The 19,397-nt window shown below is 37.4% G+C and overlaps 1 protein-coding gene across 1 annotated transcript in view; it reads right to left on the bottom strand.

Moving 5' to 3' along the window:
- Positions 1-19,397, bottom strand: part of DNAH8 (dynein axonemal heavy chain 8) — a 404,075-nt gene that overhangs the window by 124,907 nt on the left and 259,771 nt on the right. Inside the window, exons 65-66 of the mRNA XM_027876336.1 lie at positions 19,015-19,133; positions 389-492 (exon numbers count right to left, since the gene is read on the bottom strand). Of these exons, the coding sequence (XP_027732137.1) occupies positions 389-492; positions 19,015-19,133 (223 nt within the window). The remainder of the gene's footprint in view (positions 1-388; positions 493-19,014; positions 19,134-19,397) is intronic.

Here is a 19,397-nt window from a genome sequence, read left to right as displayed (position 1 = left end):
GTCAAAAAAAAAAGAAAAGAAAAAGAAAAAGGAATAGTCAAATATGGCAGAGAACTCAAAGAAAAGAAAAGCTAGAATAGGAGGGAGCAGGGAAGAAGACTTTAGGCTAGGAGAAGAACCTAATAAAATAAAACTAAAAAACCTATAGCCTTAGGTATTTTTTTTTTTATTTAGGTAGTAGAGACTTACAGGCATATAAGAAAAAGAGCTCATAGATCAAGTCAAGAGAAGAATATGATATATTTAAGATTATATATTGATGTAAATAAAATACTTAGAGATCTTCATGACCAGGATTTGGCATTTATGCACTATCTATTTTTCATAAAAGTTTTGGTATTTTTATTTGTTAGCAACATCATAACAGTTATTGTCTTAGTTAACTCACTTGATCTGCCTTTACAGAAGCCACTTCTAATTCCTTCTCCTTTATTGCAAGATCTTGTGATAGCTGAGCAACAGATTCACTTGCTTCCATCAGCTTACTTAGCCCTTGGAAAATAAGATAATTAAAAAATTTATCTACATATGCATACCTGCATGCCCCCCACATATATCCCTTTATATATGCATATAATTGTTGGATCTATGATTTATGTTTTTTTTTGTTTGTTTTCTTTTGTTTTGTTTTTGGCTAGGCAATGGGGTTAAGTGACTTGCCCGGGGTCACACAGCTAGTAAATGTCAAGTGTCTGAGGTTGGAATTGAACTCAGGTCTTCCTCACTTCAGGGCCAGTGCTCTTTCCACTGCGCCACCTACCTGCCCCCGAATCTATGATTTATGAACAAAAACCTGAAGGCCAAAATGAACAATCTTGAATGACAAGCAAGGAGTATAATAGAAGATCAAAGGTATACTTCTTGTAAGATAATTGCCCCCATTCTACTCTAGCCTACTCTTAAGTCAAGCTATAGCATCAGATTATTCAACCTGGAGAAAATGAACCAAACCTTATCACAGAACACCAAATGAAAAGCCTTCTGAAAATACCAGTGTAAGCTCTAGGACTTTTTAAGAGACCCAAAGTCCCCAAATGTCCAATAATCATTACATTCACCTTGGGTAAATTATAGACATCTTGAAGAGTAAAGGATCTCTCTTTCATTTCATTACTCCATGACTTATCTCAGTGAATTCTCATCAATATAGCTTCACATTGTATTTGGTTGATGTGTTTGCTTGATCATAAGTGCATAGTCTTGGAAGGAAGATTTTTATAACTTAAATTTTCCAATAATATTATAAAAATGAACAATTTTGAAAGAGTTAAGCCCTCTGATCAATACATTGACCAAACCTGATTCCAGAGAACTGAACATGAAGCACTCTCCCCATTGTCTGACCTAGAGGGGATGGACTCATTGTACAGAATGAGATGTACATTTTTGGATATGTCAATGTGGAAATTGGTTTTGCTTGATTTTGCAAAACAAAGATTTTGGAGGTTTTTAGGGGGAGGAGATGAGGGAAAAAATAAATACTTACCATTAACTAAAAAAATAAAATTAAACTGAAAAAAGAAACAAATTATCACTGTTAGTCATCACTATCTACCTATTTTCATTGCAGTGTATCTCTAGAATAGACCCTTTCATAACTCCCCTATTGTTGCCAGTAACATGAGCTCCTCAAAGGCAGGGATTACTTTTCTTTCTTTCTTGCTTTTTTTTTTTTTTTTTGGTCTTTGATCTGTCAAGGTTGAAATTTAAGGTAATTTGAGGCACAAAGTTCCAAGCACATTTAATTTATTGCTAAGACTAGTGACGACAAATAAAAGGAGTTTCTTAACTCAGTCAAAAGACCACAAGGTATGGCTTACTAGCCTTCATATAGTTTTGGGAAGTACAAGAGAACCAAGAACAGTAAGCATAAAACAATATGATTGGTCACAAAGTCTGAAGTATCACAGATGATGGAAAACAATGTGATTGGATGGGCAGGAATGCAGGGCTAGTGACAATCGCTACTTCCACAGTCAGGCATCTTGATTTTTGTCTTGCCGCTGGACTTGGATGACTCTGGAAGAGAAAGTAAGGCTGACAACTTTTCACAACTCTGCCTCACTTAAATCCAATTCAAGTGCAACTCAAGAAATCCCTATGTGACGTCATTAGTCTTCTTCAAAAACAAAGGATGCAGGTGCTGTCCACCCGCATTGTTATTTAGAGTCACAGTGATAACAGTCCAGATTTTCTTGAAGGACAGTCAGTGTTGCAGAAATAACAGACTTTTTGATGCCTACCTGCACCTTCCAACACTTGTTAGAAAGATAACAGATCTCCCTTAATTGTACATGGGCAGTTAGTATAGAAACAATATATTTCTTTGAATTAAGATGATTTATGGGACAACTTAGCTCAGAGAGGAAAAAACTTCTGAACTTAACTCAGAGACAAAGAAACATGGATTAGGCAATTCTAAAAACATACTGGGGGTGATATAGAATAGAATCAATTACAAAATAGAATCAGAATCAATTTGATTTTCTCAGATCTCTAGTGTTTAGCACATAGTAAGCATTTAAGTAAATGCTTATTGAAATAATTTTCATTCATATTTGAAGACAAAATTCTAATGTTGTTAATCATGTGTACATATGTGACTGCAAATACCTATTCATTTCTATACTGTATATATGTAAAAATTAGGTTTAGTAGGGGTTAAAAAAAAGGTCTGTATTTTTGTTGGCTTCACAAACAAGACACCAATATAGCCACCAGGGGGTGCTATTAACCAGTATAGTACATGACTATGTTAAGGGCCAAGTTCCTTAGAAACAATTCCTCTTCTTCTATTAAGCAGAACCCCCCCAACATCAGAGGACTTTCTAGGGCAATGGACAAGCAAGAAAAGGAATCCTTCTGTTATTACTGACACCAACAATTAGGATGGTCACTAAGATATGTTTACTAGGAAAGGGAAGAAAAGACTACCTTCACAAAACAACTGTTTTATTCAACTATTTAAAAAAGAAACTGGTCAAGCCGATTATATTTCTAGATTTTTATCTTTGTATTCTAGATTTTGTCATTTAAATGGTACTGTGGTTAAAATCAGAGATTTTGTAAATATTAACAGATAATTGTTAGTTAAGTGATAAAGGAAAAGTTCTTTAAGTGCTTAAAAGTGCTTTAAAGACTTAATACAGTTCAGATTTCACAAAATACTAGTTATTACTAAAATCTAGCTTTTCTAAGTATTTTGAGAACAGAAAAAATATTTGTCTTTTCAGGACCAAACTGGCATGTAAATGATTTATTTACCTGCTTCTGTGATTTGATTATGAGTGTTACTTCTGTCTCTTTCTCATTCTGTGTGACCTTTGTCCACATCTCACTTCTCCTCCTTAGGGGATCATCCCTGCATGCTGAGGCCCTTTCTTTAAATCTCCAGACATTGTTTGGGTAACTGTGGCTCATCTGGGCTTTCCATCTGTTTCTCCCTTTTTATGCTACATGACCTGGCCACTTGCTTTTCTGGTTACACACCCCTGATAGCTTTTATGCCATGTCTCTGTGCAATTCTTTGTTAGTAACACATTGCACTGTATGTACACCTACCAATGATCCCTTTGTTGTCATTGGCTAATCTGCACTTTAATTCAATCAATCAGAAAGCATTTATTAAGCACCTACTGTGTGTTTGAGTGCTGTATAAGACACTGGAGATTAAAGAAACAATTAAAGCTCTTGAGAAGTTTATATTCTATCAGACCCAAGTTTCTATGACTGAAGGAGGTTAAGGAGCAAGGTCGCTATCAGCTTTAGAGAGCAGGAAAAATTCAGTGGAGAGAAATTAAGGAGTAAGGTCACAGGGATGTGTTGGACCGGTTAAATTTTCAGTATGAGTAATTACACTTGGGAAATCTTCACAAGTTACAAAATAAGGGCTTGATTTGTCGTTTTGTTGATTGCCTGGGCTTTAAAAAAAAAGCATTAATAATGCAGATTAAACTTAAAAAGTGTGCATGTACACATTCCTTGCTCCTTTCCCCATTTCTCAGAACCCCACTGTATTGCTCTATAAACAATGCTTGAGTTCAGTGGAAGACTCAGGGAATGAAGTCATCACCAGACTGGAGGCCTGGTGACTAGATAATAATAATTATAATAATGATAACTGGTATTTATATGGCAGTTTAAGGCTTGCCAAGTGCTTTACATCCATCGTCTCATTTGAGCTTCACAATGCTCACCCCTGAGAAAGGGGGTCCTGTATTCCATGATTAGGAGATAGACGGACAGTGAAAAGTGACAGGATTGGAGCCAACATGTTGGAGTAAAAGCAGTGACTTGCTTGAGCTCTCCCCTAAACCCCTCCAAATACCTATAAAAAATGGCTCTAAACAAATTCTAAAGCAGCAGAACCCACAAAAAGACAAAGTGAAACAAATTTCCAGCCCAAGACAACCTGGACTGTTGATCAGAAAGGTATATCGTAGGCGGGCAGAGGAACACAGTTTGGCGTGGGAGCGCAGGCCTCAGCGAACTTGGAGCTGCCTTCAGAGAGCTGAATCGCAGGCAGCTGTGGTGGTTTCCAGAACTCTCAACCCATGAATGCCAAAGACAGTTTAGAAGGTCAGTGGGAAAAATCTGTGTCTACAGTGAGAGAGAGGAGTACAGTGGTCTCAGCTCCAGTCTCCGAGCTTGGCCCTGGGGCGGCGACTGCTTCTTGAGCTTCCAGTCCACAGACTGAGGGGGAATCTAGTGGCTGATCAGAGGGGGATTGCAAGGATCTCTCTGCTGGTGCAGGATTCTCTTGCTTTGCCAGTGCTTGGATCTGGGTCACAGTTCTGGCTGGCAATCCTGGGGCGAGGAGGAGAGCTGACGTGGTGGAGCTTATAGTGGCAGTGGAGAGGAAATCCTCCTCACAGTTCCAAGACAGAAAAGAGTGCTTGTGGTCACTCATAGACCAGAACACAGGACAGGAAAGGATTAAACACCTCACCCTTGATCATAGTACCTTGGAAGAACTGAAAATTTACAGGTCCCTAGAAGTATCTCTGAAAACAGCTGCACAAAACCCCTGAAGCTTGGGACAGTACATTCTCCACACTGGAAACAGACCCCTACCTTAACAAAGAGTTTATAACTCAAGTAATTGGCTGGAATCATGAGCAAGCAGCGCAAAAAGAGTCAGATTATATTATCTTATTTTGGTGACAAAGAAGAACAAAACATATAACCAGAAGAAGACAATAAAGCCAAAGCTCCTACATCCAAAGCCTCCAAGAAAAATATGAATTGGTCCCAGGCCATGGAAGGATTTTGAGAAGCAAGTAAGAAAAGTAGAGGAAAAACTGAAAGTGATGTTAAAGGAGACCCCAAAAAATGCTGAAGAAAATATCACCTTAAAAAATAGCCTAACCCAAATGGCAAAAGAGGTCCAAAAAGCCAATGAGGAGAAGAATGCCCTAAAAAGCAAAACTGGCCAAATGGAAAAGGAAGTACAAAAACTTACTGAAGAAAATACTTCCTTAAAAATTAGAATGGAGCAATTGGAAGCTAGTGACTTTGTGAGAAATCAAGGCATTGTAAAAGCAAATTCAAAAGAATGAAAAAGTAGAAAACAATGTAAAATATCTCATTGGAAAAACAACTTACCTGGAAAATAGATCCAGGAGAGAGAGAATTTAAAAATTATTGGACTAACTGAAAGTCATGATCAAAAAAAGAGCCTAGACATCATGTTTCAAGAAATTATCAAGGAAACCTGCCCTGATATTTTAGAACCAAAGGGCAAAATAGAAATGGAAAGAATCCACTGATCACCTCCTGAAAGAGATCCCCAAAGGAAAACCCCTAGGAATATTGTAGCCAAATTCCAGAATTTCCAGGTCAAAGAGAAAATCTTGCAAGCAGCCAGAAAGAAACAATTCAAGTATTGTGGAAACACAATCAGGATAACACAAGATTTAGCAGCTTCTACATTAAGGGACCGCAGGGCATGGAATATAATATTCCGGAGGGCAAAGGAGATAGGATTACAACCAAGAATCACCTACTCTGCAAAACTGAGTATAATCCTTCAGGGGGAAAAATGGTCATTCAGTGAAATAGAGGACTTTCAAGCATTCTTGATGAAAAGACCAGATCTGAAGAGAATTTGACTTTCAAATACAAGACTCAAGTGAAACATGGAAGAGGTAAACAGGAAAGAGAAATCATAAAAGACTTATTAAGGTTGAACTGTTTACATTCCTGCATGGAAAGATGATATTTGTAACTCATGAGTCCTTTGTCAGTATTAGGGTAGTGGGAGGGAAAATAATTATATGTATGTATAGATAGATAGAGGGCACAGGGTGAGTTGAAGATGAAGGGGTGATATCTGGAAAATAAAATTAAGGGGCGAGAGAAGATTATACTGGGAGAAGGAGAAAGGAAGAGGTACAATGGGGTCAATTATCTCACATGAAACAGACAAGAAAAGGCTTTTATAGTGGAGGGGAGATGGGGGAAGGTGAGAGGGAATGAGTGAATCTTATTCTCATAGGATTTGGCTTAAGGAGGGAATAACATACACAACTGGGTATGGGAATCTATCTTACCCTACAGGAAAATCAGGGGGGAAGGGGACAAGAGAGCAGGGGGATGAGAGAGGGGAAGGCAGACCGGGGGAGGGGATAATCAGAAGCAAACACTTCTGAGGAGGGACAGGATGAAAAGAGAGAATAGAATAAATGGGGAGTAGGATAGGATGAAGAGAAATATACTTAGTTTTTCACAACATGACTACTATGAAGTGTTTTGCATGACTACACATCTATAACCTGCATCGAGTTGCTTACCTTTTCAATGAGGGTGGATAGTGAGGGAGGAAGGGAGAAAATTTGTAACCCAAAGTTTTAAAAACACATGTTGAAAAAAATAAATTCCAAAAAAAAAATGACAGGAAATGGAATGCTGTGAAGAAGAAAAAGGTCAGTTTATTCATTGGCAAAATGGAGCTAATGATATTACCTACTTCACAGTATTATGAAAATCAAACAACATAATGTGTCAAAGGCTTTGCAAATCTTAAAATAGGATATACATGCTAGTTAATATTATCATTATCTTCCCACCATGCCTTGTTAGGTACTCAGTAAAGATCTGCCACATGTTGAAGGAAAATGTTGAATGAATGGCAAAATAACTGGTTAACAGATTGATTTATTTTCTACCTAGTACTTTTAGTATCATATGGACAGCTACAAGAAAATGAAGCATGGGACAAATGAAAGGAATTTTATTTTATGCTACTGCCTACTCTGTTAATATTTTAGGCCAGAGAATGGCCTGGACTGTGCTAGGCTAGGAGAGAACCAATTTAACTGAATCAGCCATTCAGGTTGTCTTGGGCTGGAAATTTGTTTTACTCTGTTTTTTTTGTGGGTTCTGCTGCTTTAGAATTTGTTTAGAGCAATTTTTTATAGGTATTTGGAGGAGTTTGAGGGAGAACTCAAGCAAGTCACTGCTTTCCCTCCACCATCTTGGCTCTGCCCCCCTATTATCCCCATTTTACAAATGAGGAAACTGAAGCAAATGAGGTTAAGTGACTTGCCTAGGGTCACTCAAGTAGTAGATATCAGGGACCAAATTTGAACTCAGGTTTTCCTGATTCCAGGTCCAGTATTCTACCCCAAGACCTTGTAGAGATTGGAAAGTAGATATATAGGATGGTAGTTAGTGATATTTTCTTGGTCACTTTTTGTTGGTAATAAGGTCTATGTTTTTTTCCAAGTGTTCCTTATATCCTTCTCACTATTAGATATCTTGAGAAGTGATCCCTTAACATCCTCCAAATTTTACTACTTCCAGCAGTGGTCTCCTCTGTAAATAAGTGGTCTACAACAGGTGTTCCATCTTTGGGTGGTTGTGTGTGTATGTGTGTGTGCTGTTTTTAGTGCTGCTCTAACATCCTTGTGCAGCAGCACATCAAGGACTATGAAGACAGTACAAATGCTCTGCCGTCACTGACAGAGAATAGACTTCATTACAGAAATCTTTGTAGGTTTTTTCCATCTTTTGTCTGTACTATCCTTTCAGGTTCATTCTTAAATGCCATTTGGGTTATCTGGATTAGATTTTTTTCTAGCCAAGCTTTCTATAAAAGTTTTTCCTTGTATGACTTTTTGCATTTCTATGAGGTGATTAATAGCAGCTCATACTTCGATTGTCATAATGATTATATGAGACCAGAAAAAAACTACAGAGCACCTCAATGAATAAATTTTGTTTTTGTATCCTCATTACCTAGTACAGTTCCTGGCACATAGCAGATGCTTAATAAATGCTTATTGATTGTTAGATTGATTGATAGAGGCAACATTATGCTGACAAGGCAACACCAGTTCAGGCTATAAACTTGTTTTTAAAAACTACTGGAAAGGAATGGTTTAAGGTTAGTAACCATCTCCTGTTTTTCAGAGTATTGTCAATTTCATTTTTTTTGCTATGTTATTTGAGGTTTTCTACATCCAATGCTCCTTGACTGTGATAAATGGATATGAAATTGCAGTTTTCAAAAGAAAAAATCCAAGCTATCAATAGCTATATGAAAAAGTATTCTAAAGCATTAATAATTAGAGAAATGCAAATTGAAGCAACTCTGAGGCTCTATCTTACAACAGGCATTTATTCTATGTGCCAGGCACTGGGTTAAAACATGGGGATACCTAAAAAGGCAAAACATTCTCTGCCCTCAAGGAGCTCACAATTTAATAGAGGATAACATGCAAACAATTATATACAGGATAAATTGGAAATAATCACAGAAAGGAGGCACTAGTGGACACTTACATGAAGGAAGACTGATAAAGGCTTCTTGATAAAGGCGAGATTTTAGTTGAAACTTGAAGGAAGTCAGGGAAGCCATGAGATAGGGACAAAGAAGAAGAGAATTCTAGGTAAAGAAGGCAGCCAGTAAACATTCAGAATTGGGAGATAGAGTGTGATGTTGGAGGAACAACAAGGAGGTTTATGTTACTACACTGGAGGTTAATAAGGTATGGGAAGACTGGAAAGGTAGGAAGGGGCCTTACCTTTCAGATTAGCAAAGTTGACAAAAATAGAAAATAACAAATGGTGGAAGGGATGTAGGAAAAGAATGAACTGTTGGTGGAGCTATGAATTGGTCCAGTCATTCTAGAAAGCAATTTGAAACTATAACCAAAAAGTTACTATATTGTATACTCTTTGACCCAGTGATACCACTACTAGGCCTATACCTCAAAGAGATCAAAGAAAGAGATTTTGAAAAAGACCCATATATACAAAACTCATTATAGCAGTTCTAAGAGGTACCCATTAATTAGTGAATGGCTGAACAAATTGTGGTAGATGAATGTAATAGAATACCATTATGCTGTAAATAATGATAAAAAGAGTAGTTTCACAGAAATTTGGAAAGACTTGTAAGAACTGAGCAGAACTAGGAGGACAATTTATACAATACTCCTGAGTCATATATTCTACTTTATCATTGTCAAATAAAAAGCAGAATGGCAAGGGACATTTTGTATTTGTTTATTTGATGGGTTTCAACAGCCAATGAATTTATCAAATGCAAAGATCTCTAGTGATGAGCCTCCCTCTACACTTAGCTAGATTGGTTCTTGGATACACATAGTTTGTTGCTGAGACCCATTTTGAAGCCTCTCTAGTGCAGCAGAACCTGCCATACCTTGCACACCACCAGCCTACCCCTCAAGAACCGAGGTGCACCTTGATGTTACTGTGAATTATTGTAGAATATAGAAGCATGGGCAGTTAGGTAGCACAGTGGAAAGAGGGCTGTGCCTGGAATCAGGAAGACCTGGATTTAAATCCAACTTCACATACTTCCTAGCTATGTGACCCTGGGCAAGTCATTTAATCTTGTTTGCCTAAGTTTCCTCATCTGTAAAATGAGCTGCAAAAGGAAATGACAAACTCCTCCAGTATTCATTGCCAAGAAAACCCCAAATGGGGTCAAAGAGTCAGACATGACTGAAAAGACTGAATAACAACAAAAATAAAAGCACGACTCACCCTAAATCAATTTAATTCAACAAACATTAAGTGCCTACTATGTGCCAGGCACTGTGCTAAGTACTAGGGATACAAAAAGAAGCCAAAGATAGTCCCTGTCTTTGAGGAGCTTACAATTTAGTGTGGGAGACAACATGCAAACAAATGTATGCAAAACGAGCTACTCGTTGTTGTTCAGTCGTTTCCCTTGTGTCCAACTCTTTGTGATCCCATTTGGGGTTTTCTTGGCAAAGATACTACAGTAGTTTGTTATCTCCTTCTCCAGCTCATTTTACAGATGAGGAACTGAGGCAAACAAGATTAAGTGACTTGCTCAGGACCACACAGCTAGTAAATGTCTGAAACCAGATTTGAATTCAGGAAGATGAATGTTCTGACTCCAGGCCTTGCACTCTCTTCATTGCACAACTTAGCTGCCCAAAACAAACTATATACAGGATTAATATAGGAATAAATACAAGAAATAATGAACATGCAAACAAAAATATACAAAACAAGCTATATATAGGACAAATAAGAGGGAAGGCACTAGAATTAAGAGGGGCTGGGGAAGGTTTTCTGTAGAAGGTGGAATTTTAGCTGGGACTTAAAGGAAGTTCAGTAGTTGGAGTGGAGGACAGTATTTCAGGCATGGGGTTTGGTTGGTTAGTTGGTTGCTATCCTTCGTTCTCGAAGAGGACCAAAATGACATCACTGTGCTAGAGTCAAGTTTCAGTGTGTCTGACTATGGCTGATCAGACCAATATGAGCTCAGAATGCTTTACCATAGGTCAGGCACAAATAATTCGTGTGAACATTTGGAGTGGATTCTCTAAATTTATCCATCCTGTGTTTCCTTTGAGCTGTTTCAATTTTGCTCTGCTCACAGAGCACCATGCCTTCTCTGATGTGGGCACACCATACTGAGCAGCCCTGTGCCAATGTCTCCCATGTCATACAATCAATTCCAAAGTTCTTAAGAGAGACCTTGAGAGTGTCCTTGTATTGCTTCTTCTGACCAAGATGTTAATGCTTGCACTGTGTGAGTTCTCCATAAAATAATCTTTCTGGGAAGCATACATTCTGCATTTGAACAATGTGGCCAGCCCATCAGAGTTGTGCTCTCTACACCAAGAAAACACAGGTGCTCCATCAGCCACCACCATGGTGGAACCATTGGTGACAGCAAATGGAGAAGTTCTGAATGCTGTGGATAAGTTCACCTCCCTTGGTAGTGTACTTTCCAGGGATGTACACATTGATAATGAGTTCAATGCACACATTGCCAGAGCTGGCTCAGACTGACCACCAAACTGAAGGTCTACAGAGCCATAGTCTGACCTCATTGTTGTATGCCTGTGAAACCTGGACAGGAACCTCAATTGCTTCCATGGGAGACATGGGAGACAGCTAGAGAGAATGTTCAGGCCTAGAAATGGTGTGTCTTGTTTGTGCAACAGCCAAGAGGCCAGTGTCACTGGATCAAAGAGTACATGTTGGGTAGAAAAGTATAAGATGATTGAAAAGGTAGGAGGGTACTAGGTTATAAAGGCTTTGAATGCCCAACAAAGCATTCTGTATTTGCTCCTAGAGGCAACAGGAAGCCCCTGGAATTTATCAAGTTGGAGAGGGGGGTGACCAGATCAGACTTTTGTTTGAGAAAAAATCACTTTGGTGGCTGAATGGAGAATGGATTAGAATGGGCAGGGATTACAATTAGACAGGCAGATCTGCTACCAAGTAATTGTGGTAACTGAGGCATGAGGTGATGAGGACCTGTACTAGAGTGGTGGTAATGTTCGAGGAGAGAAGGGGGCTTATTCAGAAAATGTTGCAAAGATGAAATCAGCAGGCCTTGGCAACTGATTGAATATGGGGGTGGTGAGAGATAGGAACCAAGAATGACTCTTAGGTTGGGAGTCTAAAGGACAGGGAGAATGGAATTGCCCTCTACAGTAATAGGGAAGGAGGGAAGGAAGTAATTTAGGGGGAAAGATAATGGGTTCTGTTTTAGACATAACAAGTTTAAGATGTCTACTGAACATCCATTTTGAGATGTCTGAAATGCAATTGGAAATGTGAGATCGGAGGTCTGTAGAGAGATTGGGGCAGGAAAGATAAATTTCAAAATCATGATAATTAGATCCATGGGAGCTGATGAAATCAAGTAAAGTAGTAGAGAGGGAGAAAAGAAGAGGACTCAGGCTAGAACCCTGGGGAACACAAAATCACAAGCGATCATTAACTAACTTCAACTACCTAAACTTCATGTATATTCTCCTGAACATATGACTTCAGACACAGGGTTCTTAAACATTTTTTGTGTCATTTGAAGTCTATGGACCACCCCCCCACCCGCCTCAGAACAGTGTTTTTAAATGTGTAAAGTACATAGAAGTACAAAGGAAACAAAGTATAACGAAACACAGTTTATAAAAACATTTTTTAAAAAACAAATTCATAGGCCTGAGATGGTATCTAGGTGGTACAATGGGTAGAGCATTGGGCCTGGAGTCAGGAAAACCTGAGTTCAAATCTAGCCCTGACACTTACTACCTGTATGACTTTGGTCAAAATGCTTACTTGCCTCAATTTTCTCAACTGTAAAATGCGGATAATAAAAGCACTTACCTCCCAGAGTTGTTGTAAGGAACAAATGAAGAAATATCTATAAAATGCTTCACACAACATCTGTTACATAGCAAGTGCTTACTGCTTTTTTTTTCTTTCTTTTCCCTTTCCTTCTCTTCCCTCTCCTCCTCCCCTTCCCTTCCTTTCTCTCTGAGGTTTAAAAATTCCTGCTCCAGACCATAGTCACCATTCATTATTTGGGTCTGATAAGGCAGAGCCTCCAAAGAACAACAAAGGACAGGCCTGGTGAGGGAGTCGGAGGAACATGTGAAGAGGTAAAAAGAATAATTGGGCAAGTACTTGCTCAGGCAAGCCTGAAGATGAGGCTAAGAAATTTGAGCCACGGACTGACTACATGTCTGGGAATGGGACAAATATGAGAACAGAGACAGGAATTTCTTGTCACAGCAGGAAGTCTAGGACAAAAAAGGAACAGAGATAGGGTAGGCAGAGGGTTGTGTGTAGAAGGCAGAGAGGCAGGGATTAAGCTAAAGTCTGGAGCAACATTTAGGATTCTTCCTACAAGGGTCAATTGCAGCAACAGAGTTTTGTTAACAAACGCCACTTTTTAATAGGGTTAGCTTCAGATTTCATGGGTGGCAAGTCCTCTGTGGTGAGGATTTTCTCTCTTGATCTTCAAGGCACCTGGTCTCTCTGGGAAGATGGTCAATATGGATCAGGTAAAAAAAATTTGCTTTATCTTCTTTAAACCCAAAGTCTTCAAGTTCCTACTGAGGAGGCACGATGACATGCAAGAAGTAGGCTGAGAGTCATAGACCCCAAGTCATAGCCTTTTGTAAACAGCCCCCAACTTTGGGTCTGGGTGTTTGTCCAGATCCCTGATATCTTCTCTTTTCACTCCAGTCTTCAGCACTAGAGCTCCCATGGTGCTCCAAAAAACTTAATCTTTTTGTTTGCTATAAGTGGTTCATTTGATGATTTTCCTAAGGTGGGCATCCCTTTTAGTATAGAACATTTCTTTCTTTTTTCCAGATTAACATTTTAAAATATTTTATTTTTCCCCCAATTAGATACAAAAACAATTTTTAACATTTTTTTTAATTTGAATTCAAAATTCTAACCTGCCGTCCCTTCTCTCCCCACCTTGAGAAAGCAATCAATCGATTATACATGTGTGGTCATGCAAAACATATTTCCATCTCAGGCATATTGTGAAAGAAAACACAGACCAATAACAATGACAAGAAAAATAAAAAAAATTTTCTTTAAAAAGTATGCTTTGATATGCATTCATACTCCATCAATTCTTTCTCTAGAGATGGATAGCATTTTTTATCATAAGTCCTTCAGGATTATCTTAGATCATTGTATCGCTGCGAACAGCTGTCATTCACAATTGACTGTCATAAAATATTGTTGTTACTGTGTACAATGTTCTCCTGGTTCTGCTTATTTCAGTTTGCATCAGTTCATGTAAGTATTTCTAAATTTATCTAAGAGCATCCTGCTGGTCATTTCTTATAGCACAATAGCATTCCATCACAAACATATAACACAGCTTGTTTAGTCATTCCCCAATTGATGGACATCACCTCAATTTCAAATTATTTGCCACCACAAAAACAACTGCCATAAATAGTTTTGTACATACAGGTCATTTTCCTTAAAAAAAAATCTATTTGGGATATGACCTAGTAGTGGTATTGCTGGGTATTATAGGTATACATGGTTTTACAGCCATAGTTCCAAACTGTCCTCCAGAATGGCTGAATCAGTTCATAACACCAACAGTACATGTGTCCCAATTTTCCCACATCACTCTAACATTTATCATTTCCCTTTTCTATCATATTAGCCAATATGATAGATATGGGGTGGTACCTCAAATTTGCTGTAATTCTAATTTTCTCTAATCAATAGTGATTTAGAGCATTTTTTCATATGATTATTGATAGCTTCCATTGCTATTCCTGAAAACTACCTGTTAAAATTCTTTGACCATTTATCAATTGGATAATAGCTCTTACTTTTATAAATTTGACTCAGATATCTATTTATTTGAGAAATGAGGGCTTTATTTCAGAAACTTGCTGTAAAAATGTTTTTCACAATTATGATTACTCTGTATTTCCCTCCATTCTATTTCTCCCCCCTCCATTTATCTTATTCTCTCTCCTTTCATCCTATCCATCCTCAAAAGTGTTTTGCTTCTGACTACCTCCTCCTTCATTCTCCCCTCCTCTCCCATTCTATTTTCCTGTAGGGTAAGATAGATTTCTATACACAAATGAGTGTGTATGTTATTCCCCCTTTGAGCCAATTCTTATGAGAGTAAGGTTCAAGCATTTCTCCCCAACTCCCCCATCTTCCCCTTTAATGTAAAAGCTTTTTTGAGCCTCTTTTATGTGAGATGATAATTTACCTCCCTTTACCTTTTTCCCAGCGCATTCCTCTTTCTCACCCCTTCATTTTTTATATCATTTCATCATATTCAATTCATACCTCTGCCTTCTATTTATACTTCTTCTAACTGCCCTAATAATAATATAGTTCTTAGGAATTACAAGCCTCATCTTCCCATGTAGAAAAGAAAACAGTTTAACTTTATTGGATCACTTATGATTTCTCTTTCCTGTTTACCTTTTTATGCTTCTCTTTTTTTAAAAGTGATTTTTATTTATTTTTTAACATTTGTTTTTAAAACTTTGGATTCCAAATTCTCTCCCTTTCTCTCTCCCCACTACCTTCTTCATTGAGAAGCCAAGCAATTCCATATATGTTATACATGTGTAGTCATGTAAAGCATATTCATAATAGTCATGTTGTGAAAGAAAACAGACAAAAAACTTAAGAAAAATAAAGGAAGTAAAAAAAGTTGCTTCAGTTTGTGTTCAGACACCATCAGTTTTTTCTCTGGGGATGGATAGTATTTTTCGTCCTAAGTCCTTCAGAGTTGTCATAGATCGTTGTACTGCTGAGAATAGCTAAGTTATTCACAGCTGATCATCTTACAATATTGCTGTTAGTTTGTACCCAGTACCTTTCACTTTGCACGAACCCATGTAAGTCTTTCTAGGTTTTCCTGAGAGCATCCTACTTATCATTTCTTACAGTACAATAGTATTACATCATAATTACATACCACAACTTATTCATCCATTCCCCAATTGATGTGCATCACCTCAATTTCTAATTCTTTACCCCCAGAAAAAGATCTGATATAAATATTTTTGTACATATAGAGCCTTTTCCTTTTTGTTTTTTTTTTTAATATCTTTTGGGATACAGACCTAGTAGTGGTACTGCTATGTCAAAGGGTATGCATGGTTTTATAGCCCTTTGGGCATAGTTCCAAATTGCTCTATTGAATGATTTAATCAATTCACAACTCCAACAACTCTACAATAATGTCTTATTTTTCCCACATCCCCTCCAACATTTGTCATTTACCTTTTCAGTCCCATTATCTAATCTAATAGGTATGAAGTAGTACCTCAGAACTGTTTTAACTTGCATTTCTCCAATCAATAGTGAGATAGAATATTTTTTCATATGGTTATAGATAGCTTTAATTATTTCATATGAAAAACTGATTACATCTTTTGATCATTTATCAATTGGGGAATGACTCTTATTTTTATAAATTTGAAACAATTCTCTATATGTTAGAAAAATGAGGTCTTTATCTGAGAAACTTGCTTCAAAAAATTTTTTTTCACAGTTACTATTGCTACCTATATTTCCCTCCATTGTATTCCCCCTACCCTCATTCATTCTATTCTCTCCCTCTCCTTTCACCCTGTCCCTCCTCAAAAGTAGTCTATCCTCCCTTCTATCATCCCCCTTTCTATTTTCCTGTAGGGTAAGATAGATTTCTATACCTTACTGCATCTGTATCTTATTTCCCAGTTACATGTAAAAAACAACTTTTAACATTCATTTTTAAAAACTTTTGAGTTCCAGATTCCTTCCCTTCCTCCCTCCCCACCCACCCTAATTGAGAAGGCAAGAAATTCAATATAGGTTATGCATGTGTGGTCATGCAAAACACTTCCATAATTGTCATATTGTGAAAGACTAACTATATTTCCTTCCATCCTATCCCGCCACCATTTACTCTATTCTCTGCTTTCACCTCGTCTCTTCTCAAAAGTGTTTGCTTCTGATTGTCCCCTCCCCCAATCTGCCCTCCCTTCTCTCACTCTCCTCTCATCCCTTTCCCCTCCCTACTTTCCTGTAGGGTGAGATAGATTCCTATACCCAATTAAGTGTGTATGTTATTCCCTCCTTAAGCCAATTCAGAAGAGAGTAAGGTTCACTCATTCCCTCTCACCTCCCCCCTCTTCCCCTCCACTGTAAAAGCTTTTTCTTGCCTCTTTTATGTGAGATAATTTACCTTGTTCTACTTCTCCCTTTCTCCTTCTCCCAGTACAATTCTCTCTCACCCCTTAATTTTACTTTTTAGATATCATTCCTTCATATTCAACTCACCCTGTGTGTTCTGTCTATATATATATTCCCTCCAACTATCCTGATAATGAGAAAAGTCTCATAAGTTACAAATATCATCTTTCCATGTAGGTATATAAACAGTTCAACTTTAATAAGTCTCTTATGATTTCTCTTAACTGTTTACCTTTTCATGCTTCTCTTGAGTCTTGTATTTGAAAGTCAAATTTCCTATTTAGCTCTGATTTTTTCTCAAGAATGCATTAAATTCCTCTATGTCATTGAATGTCATTTTTTTTTCTCCTCATTGATTACACTTGGCTTTGCTGGGTGGGTGATTCTAGTTCCTTTGACCTCTGGAATGTCATATTCCAAGCCCTCTGATCCCTTAATGTAGAAGCTGCTAAATCTTGTGTTATCCTGATTGTGTTACCACAATACTTGAATTGTTTCTTTGTGGCTGTTTACAATATTTTCTCCTTGAACTGGGAACTCTGGAATTTGGCTATGATATTCCTAGGAGTTTTCCTTTTGGGATCTCTTACAGAAGGTGATCAGTGGATTCTTTCAATTTCTATTTTACCCTCTGGTTCTAGAAGATTAGGGCACTTTTCCTTGATAATTTCTTGAAAGATAATGTCCAGGCTCTGATTTTGATCATGGGTTTCAGGTAGTTCAATAATTTTTAAATTATCTCTCCTAGATCTATTTTCCAGGTCAGTTGTTTTTCCAGTGAGATAGTTCACACTGTCTTCTATTTTTCATTCTTTTGATTTTTGTTTCATAATTTCTTGATTTCTCATACAGTCATTAGTTTCTATTTGTTCCATTCTAATTTTTAAGGAATTATTTTCTTCAGTGAGCTTTTGGACCCCCTTTTCCATTTTGCCAATTTTGCTTTTTAAAGCATTCTCCTCATTGGCTTTTTGGACCTCTTTTGCCATTTGTTCTAGTCTATTTTAAGGTGTTATTTTCTTCAGAATTTTTTGGGTCTCCTTTAGCAAGCTCATTTTTCATTATTTTCTCACATCACTTTAATTTCTCTTCCCAGTTTTTCCCCTACTTCTCTTACTTGATTTTCAAAAAAATTTTTAATTAATTTATTTTCAGTTTTCAACAATCAGTTCCATACATTTTTGAGTTTTAAATTTTTCTCCCCCTCCTTTCCCACACCCAAAGGACTATAAAACTGTGCATACCTTTTGACCCAGCAATAGCACTTCTAGGTCTGTATCCAAGGAGATCATACAAATGGGGAAAGGACCCACATATACAAAGATATTTCTAGCAGCTCTTTTTGTGGTGGCAAAGGATTGGAAACTGAGGGAATGCCTATCAGTTTGGGAATGGCTGAACAAATTGTGGTATATGAATGCAATGGAATACTATTGTACTATAAGAAATGATGAGCAGGCAGACTTCAGAAAAAACTGGAAAGACTTGTAGGGACTGATGCTGAGTGAAGTGAGCAGAACCAGGAGAACATTGTATGTAGGAATAGCCACAGAGTGTGATGGCTAAATTTCATAGATTTATCTCTTCTTAGCAATGGAAGGATCCAAGACAACTCCAAAGGACTCATGATGGAAAATGTTGTCCACGTCCAGAAAAAGAACTATATAGTCTGAATGTAGATCAAAGCATATTATTTGTTCTCTTTTTTTGTTTGTTTCTTGTTCTTTTGATTTCTCCCATTGGTTCTAATTCTTCTTTATAATATGACTAATGTGAAAATAGGTTCAATATGAATGTATATGTAGCGCCTATAACAAATCACATGCCGTCTTGGGGTGGGGTGAGGGGAGAAATGGGGATAAAATTTGGAACTCAAAATCTTATGGAAGTGAATGTTGAAAACTAAAAATTAAAAATAAAATTTTCAAAAAAGAATATGAATCCCATCCTGATACACAAGGGATTTTCACCCACAACTTCACCCAAAGAGTGTGGACTTTTCTCTAAACAAACTAATGTTCTTACCTATGTTCATTCGTTCAGCTTGTTCATTAATGTATTTCAACTTTTCAGCATAGATATTTTTATAGCCATTTACAAAAGAGAGATAAGATTTGGGAGTCACATGTGCTCTTCGTCTATACCTATAAAGTAAAACAAATAACATTATATTTGTGTCTATCACTTTAGTGTGAACTTTCTACACATTTTTGATACATCATTATCATCATTATTACCATTCATTTTATTCTATCATTATTCAACACCATAAGAGTGAAGAGACATTGAACACCAAAAATGATGCTTTTAGCCCCCTGATCAGTTTATTATTATTTCTTGTTTTCAGTTTTTTTTTTCCATTTGTGGCAGATTATTTTGTCTGCTGATCCTCAATAATCCTTTAGGCC

Source organism: Vombatus ursinus, unplaced genomic scaffold (assembly GCF_900497805.2).
Source record: "Vombatus ursinus unplaced genomic scaffold, bare-nosed wombat genome assembly UNPS02014811.1, whole genome shotgun sequence".
NCBI lineage: Eukaryota > Metazoa > Chordata > Mammalia > Diprotodontia > Vombatidae > Vombatus > Vombatus ursinus.
This window is presented reverse-complemented; position numbering and strand designations above follow the sequence as displayed.